Source organism: Crassostrea angulata, chromosome 1, assembly GCF_025612915.1.
Source record: "Crassostrea angulata isolate pt1a10 chromosome 1, ASM2561291v2, whole genome shotgun sequence".
Taxonomy (NCBI): domain Eukaryota; kingdom Metazoa; phylum Mollusca; class Bivalvia; order Ostreida; family Ostreidae; genus Magallana; species Magallana angulata.
This window is the reverse complement of record NC_069111.1, coordinates 44,372,421-44,379,539: the sequence shown is the minus strand read 5'-3', so window position 1 is coordinate 44,379,539 and position 7,119 is coordinate 44,372,421. Positions and strand designations below refer to the sequence as shown.

At 31.7% G+C, this 7,119-nt stretch overlaps 1 protein-coding gene across 1 annotated transcript; it reads right to left on the bottom strand.

The window, feature by feature from the left end:
* Positions 1–469: 469 nt before the first annotated feature.
* LOC128192631 (uncharacterized) lies at positions 470–2,621 on the bottom strand. The gene is made up of 4 exons (XM_052865473.1): positions 2,609–2,621; positions 1,628–1,882; positions 959–1,138; positions 470–860 (listed from the first exon to the last, which is right to left on the bottom strand). Exons 1-4 carry the CDS (start codon positions 2,619–2,621, stop codon positions 607–609), a joined length of 702 nt encoding a protein of 233 aa, XP_052721433.1. The 3' UTR covers positions 470–606.
* Positions 2,622–7,119: the final 4,498 nt, after the last annotated feature.

The following is a 7,119-nucleotide window of genomic DNA, read 5'->3' as shown; positions in this document are numbered from 1 at the left end:
CAAATTCTATTTTTTTAATTTTTATTATTTACAATGCTTTAGGAATGCATTTCTAATGATCAAATGAAATTTGAGAGTCATTCGTAGAGTAATTAGCAAGATACAGGGCTTAGAATTCTTTGTCGTGTAAACAAGGTTCGTGTCCTGTTTTTGTTTACATAATTATGTTCAATACACCAGTAAAAAATCTTTTTCAAGCTAATTTGTCTCTCTTTTTATTCATTTTAAGCATAAATTAACAGTTCCTTATGTTTAACACATTCGTTTTATGTCTTAAACTGGAATTTTCATTTCAACATTCAAAATGTAAACAAACGCGTTGTTTACATAGCAATGGACTCCAATATCTGTAACTCGCTTATAACTCAACAAATAACATTTATAACAATAACCCAATAAAAATACCTTAAAAAAGCATTTCAAACATTAAAATCAGATAAATATTTTTTTATCAAAATCGTGACCATGCCCCCGTAAATCGTTTTAAAACATTACACACAATGCTGCATTTTCTATAAAGATAAATATAGAACTTGAATGCAGGTCCTGCAAGTCCTACAGAAGATATCGACGATGATTCAAAGCAATACAACAGCAATAATGTTCTCAGTGCTTAAAAGGTATGGAACACACAAAGTAGGGCTGAATGTTATTGCAACAGTTATCATATATCTTTAAATCTTTAGAAATACCAACAGAAAAAAATCCACAATAGTTGCTGTCACAAGGATCTTTGTACCCATCATGATTGTTGATCCTGTTAGTAACATTCAGATGACCAATAGCCAGTGGCCTACCATTGACCCATTTCCAGCCCGAAGAATTGTCGAGTCCAACAGAGACAGCCACTGCTTCTCCGACTGGACAAAAGAAAAGAATACGTTTGCTATTTAACAAATTAAAGTTTAAAAAATTAAGAAATTTATTGAGTGAATGTACAGTATTGTGTAATGCATACATTGAAGAAGCAAGTAGGAGGAAAGGGTATTCATCTTAAGGCCAGTATCTAGTGATATCAGTTCTGCACCCTCTTGTCTGCACACCTCCATGACGTACGTATAAGAGACATTTGTTGTATGGTAAATCTGAACACACATGTCTATCTCTCTAATGACATCAAATCCAGGACGAGAACATCCTTGAAAAGAGATAACCTAATTGGAAATCTGATGACAAGCTGACACATTCTTTAAGCTAATATACATTTAATATTAATTTTGCGATATCAAAATTGGCCAAATTGATCAGGATCAGTGAAAGTAATGTTTGATGCATACACAAATATCAAAAGACGGAATAAGGGGACCCCAGACATCATCTGACCATGAATAATTCAAACTTTTTAATTCCACAGTGTAAATTTACCAAAAACAGACCTCGAACTCCCCCCTCCCCCCAACAAACAAAATCATTCTTAATACTCCCTCCCCTCCCTTTTTTTGATCTTCGCACAAGATATAAATTATTTTTTTCAAACTTTATAGTATTGCTGTATTTCAATGCAGATATGTGCCAAAGTTCTACATTTGTAAAGTAAATGTTTAATTGTTAAAGAACAATTAACTATGACAAGGAAAATTAGATGTACATAAGAAACTCTTTTAACAGCTTCAAATAAGATACATGCCTTCCATTTTATAAACTTCAATCCCCGATTCAGAAAAGGTTTCTGTAAACTCCGTCAATGGGTATTTGTAAAGAGAACATGTCATCTCCAATGGTTTGTAGAAGATGGTTTGACAAAACTTCTGATGTACACACAACATTGCGCACTCAATGCGGGAGAACTGTCCTTCTGCGACATTAAGATCTGAACTAGGTAAGATATTCCTGTATGAGCTAATTTTTTCATAGTAGAATCCAGTCACTTGAGCGAAAATATCTGACAAACAAAAAACATCCTTTTTTATCTGATCTCCGCTATGTATAAATTTCCTTATTTGCTTAATTTGTCACTACTGACACAGCAAGCATAGAACAAACCCTAAACGAATACATTTAACGCTTGTATGTACAATGTATATAATCCCAATGTCTGACTTTGAACCCTTAAAAGGTTTGAATTATATCGCTGAATGATATATTGCCATGACCCCGTCGTGCGTCTCAAATTCATTCAATTATAAAACATCACTTTTAATCCATTTTTACCGCACAAACCAAGAATTAAGGAGACTTGGTGGTCAACAAGTTAACCATCAGATCTACCTAACATTTTATAATACGATGTATTTACCTTTTAACTATTATTAACAAATGAAAAATCCGTTTATTTTAATTTTAAAGGGTATTTTCATACAATTTGATTTAGAGCTCTCCTTCTAAAGGCGATCAATAAAGTCTAAAAATGGCCACGACCATCGAGCTCTCAAAGGAAATAACCCTTACTATCTTAGAAATAGAAATGCTTTTAATCTAACTTAAAGAATTAGTACATGTACAATATAATTAAATTTCGTTCAAAATATATGGTTTGAGCCTAAAATGGCCCCCTTAAATGAACATTGTCATTTTACAGTAATTTTTTGATTTATTTGAACAATTTTTTCATAATTTTCATTTTGATTTAGGTGCCCACAATTTAAAAATATGACATCATAAAGTTTACCTTTTCCCGCCATTTTCGCATTTTTACCATGAAACAGCTTGTTTTGAAGCAGTTTTTCTTTAAGGAAACATTGAGCGACTGCTTGAACAAACAAAATATTTTCACCAAAGATGTATCTCTCCAGTACTTATAAGTAACAAAAAGTTCGTTCTTGTTCAAAGAGTCGCTCTATATATTTCCGATTCGAAAAGAGATAAGAAAAATGTCAGTGACTGATTTTGATTGAATTATAAAAAAAGCGTCACTTCTGAGGTCATATACTACCAGTGAGTGCATATAAATAAAAAAAATAGGTGAAAAACATATTTTATTTCAACTCTTTTATAAAATAACACAACAAATTAATGTACCTGAATCAATTTAAATTTAGCGAATTATGGGGGCCAAATTTGGCTTATACCATATATAGTTCTTTGCAAATAAAACAACATATTTAATGCGTCAAAATAATATGCCAAAGTATGGATATCAATCATTATTATTTTTTTTTTTAGCTTTTCATAAATGCATACCAGCAAGAAGAAAACGATATTTGAACATTGATTTCAGTTTGTATGAAGAATTTTTTTAATCGGAAGCCCTAGCAGTTTTGCTGGAAAATTCCATTTACAAACGATACATGTAGATGTAAATATTGATTTTTACATATGAGGGTAAAATATACATGTAAATATTGATATCGAGCAACATTCAACACTAAACAAAGCTTAGAGTTTTAATGGAATCCCTCATGTGAACTCTACTGCTATAAGTTATTTTTAGAAAACCCAGACATTTAACATCCTTATTTTTCGCGTTTGTAGGGGGTCTCAAAAGTTATTCTCTCATTTGAAACCATGAAAATTTGTTGGAAATAAGTTAGCTTTGAAATTTGAACATTTTTGAAATATATTTTAAATATTTCTATCGTATACATTGTTACTGTTATTTTTATGTAGCACGTTGATATTTGTAAACCCCCTCATTTCTTTTTGAACGCCCCCATTGTTAAATAACCATGCAGAAAGTAAAAAGACAATGAATACTGTGCGTTTAAAACAACATTGAATTACCCGGATGACAAAGTTAATAATTTTGAGATGTGTTTCAAGATTTTCTAAAAGGAAAAAAGATGTCAGGTTTTCCCATGTCAAGTTTTTTTCATTAAAAGTCTGCCTAAGAAATACGTTTTTTCGTTCTTGTCAATTTCTCTAAGTGAATAAGTGTAAATGGTCAGTGAAAAATTCTTTGATTTTTTCTTTCAGATCGATTTCGATTGTTCTTTTTTGACAAATGAATTACCGTTTAATTGAACATGATGAGAACAGTACTCACGGCCACGTTATAGTGTTTAGTTATTTGTTGTTTATGTTAAAGCAGTTATAAAAAGTCACCAGAGGATGTGATTTTAAAAAGTTGACTAGGGTTGTTCCAGCGATAGTATCAGAGTTCCATTTTTCATTGCCTAGCCAATATTTGCATTTAAGGTATATATTGGTGTACAGGAAATTTTGTGTAATAATACAGACCTGTTTAACGAGGCCGAGTACAGATCGAGTACGCACGCTTTTGCGCAGCGTTTCATTTGTATTGTGGCGTCATCTTTTTGCTTGGTTGACGCCATGGCGTGATAGTTTCAACTGCAGATATTTAGCGAATTTTGTTGAAAATAGTTCGTTTGATGCGTAAAATTGATATAATATTGTGGAATAAACATAATTGTTCGAAGAATAAGCTATATTTGGGCTCGGGTCGAAAACGTGAAGAGGGTCCAGCAAGTCTAACACTCTGTCACGTTTTCTTAACCCGCCTAAATATAGCTTAATTCAGATGACCCCTTAAAGAAACGGTGTGGTAAATATCTTATTTTTTTTTTATCTTAAAATAATAATTATATCAGTAGAAATTCATGTAAAAAATTTCATTAAAAAATCTAGGGCAGAACAAATTAGACCTGGCCTCGTTAAATTGTTGATACCGTTCCTCTCTATTTTCCGTTTAGTACCTTTTAGTTGACCTTACATGTACACGATCGTGTCAACCATCATTTTTATAACATACATTTGGTTCAAATAAAATCCCTACTACAAGTTAAATTTCACAAAATATACGGATTAATATACTTTTTTCGGATAAAATGTTGTCTTTTATAAACCGATTCTTTTTAAAGTAATTCCATGCATTTAGAGTGCCTTTAATGCGTTTTTATTAACAAATAAATCTGAACAGAATTTATGCGGATGTTAATTCTGGAAAAATAAGAAAAAAACCTACAATCTGACCAAAATCTGAGACATATATAATTTCAAAATTCATAATGACATGCTTTGAAATTGATAAAACTAAATCAAATCTAAAAAAAACCAAAAATTAGAAATAAAATGCTGATACTTACTGCGGTAACAAAATCCCAATAATATGGTAGACAAGATTAAGTAGGCCATTTCCGGGTACATGAAGCAGTAAAACAGATAAGTAAATTTTCTTCAACAACTTCAGCAACAACTATGTTGGTCTTCAAACTCAATGTTTTTACCCAGAATTTTATGGTTTGAAGCTCTTTAAATCAAGGAAAGACTCTCATGGCTCATTAATCATTATTAAAACATGGATGCAGCAAGCAAGGGTAGAATGTACCTTTGTTAAATGTTTTATTATGCTATACTTACATCTACCGAGTATGATTCCCTCTATTTCTTACGGAAACTTATAGTTAATTCATAGAAACTGACAGGGCTGAAATCTATACACCCCGTTTATTAATTGGTTGAAACCTACAACGACCCAAAATCACGGACCGAACGAAAGACTCAAATGCCAATATGGGACGATTTGGCTGTTTCTTTCAGCTAACGCACTGATGTACAGTAACAGTAATTTTGTGAATTTTACTTACTTTTTACAATCAATTATCATTGCAGAAAAAATTAATGTATATTTTTTTCTGCAACGTCGCCACCTCCATGTCCCGCATGAATCACCAAAGAAAGCATTTTATTGTTTACGTTAAATGGCCCTACAAGGATCAATGACCCCACCTTTTACTACTGGCTATCAAACTTTAAATGCACAATATTCCACGGCATAATATTATCTCATGTCGATATTATATATAATCTTATTTTTTTTAATTCCAGGAATTTAATGTAGAAAAAGAATAGATGGATATCTGAAAGAGTTTGAGAGAATACATAAAAGATATAACTTCGAATATCGTCTGTTTGTGTTTTTATTCTTGAATTTGTTGTGTTTTTAAGATGTTTTATTAAGAAGTACTTTTAAAATAACTGTTATGTTCATTCTGAAAAAGGTCACAGTAAATAAATCATACAATTTGTTGTGAATGCAAAACATATTAAGAATACTTGAGAAATGAATATTTTTCATCTGATTCTACATATTGGTAATTCCATTTTTGTGGATGCTAAATTCACACTTTATTTCTCCAAGTTAATAGCGAGCGAAGCGATCTCTAATGTGCGCGGGAAAAAGAAGGATCTAAACCTACAGATTTATCAAGAATTTTTTTTGTCTACGTCCCATAATGCTCTTTAATGTTTTCACCCTTGGTGCTTTGCCAAAAATGGCTGACATTTAAATCGTCATTTACGGTGCCTTGAGGTTTGAAGACACGTTTTGAGTACTGCATAAGCTTTGGTGAGACCTAACAGATATTTTTACATACGTAAACAAATTATTATTGATTTTAACGTTTGACGTCCCAGTTATCTCGCGCTATATTTACCGCGATGAATTTAGAGATGGATCAAACATCTGTAATGCGTGTACTAGCTATTTCAGTATAGACTGCGATACCTGCTTCATTGACACATGATTTGTTTTACAATATTTTTTGATAGAGAGATTATATATATATACTAGCAAGAGCCATACTTTACTGTCATATCTATCCAATTTTAAGTTAATTTTGCTTGCATGTACAGTAAGTATGCGTAGGGAGAATATTTTGAACAGAATAAAAAGAATAAAGAGGAAAAATATACAATTCAAAAGTTTATGCAGATTTTGCATAAAGTCAAACCATTTTTGAAAATGGGAAATTACACATTTACAAACAGGGACCGAGGGCACGGATAACGCATGTAATTAGAATTAAAAAATAAACAAATTTTATCTTTAAAAATATGAACCAGGAAAAAAAAGTAAGGTATAAAAATAGTAAATACTGGAAAAATAATTTTTCTAACTTAGAAATATTATATAATAATATCTCAATCTCTCTCTCTCTCTCTCATTCTCTCTCTCTCTCTCTCTCTCTCTCTCTCTCTCTCTCTCTCTCTCTCTCAAACATTCTTGGACGTTTGTTGATAAATAACACTAAACTAAATAAATAACACTAAGTTGACAATGATGCAAGTTATGTGTAATTCATGCTGCGCTCGCCACAGCGGTAGCACAGTAAAACATATTACATTCCATAAACAACCCAATGTGAATAATTTAACAGTTAGTAAAGGCCAATGTTTGTTTTTGATCTCCTAAAATATTTACATCGTACGCTAAATGGTATG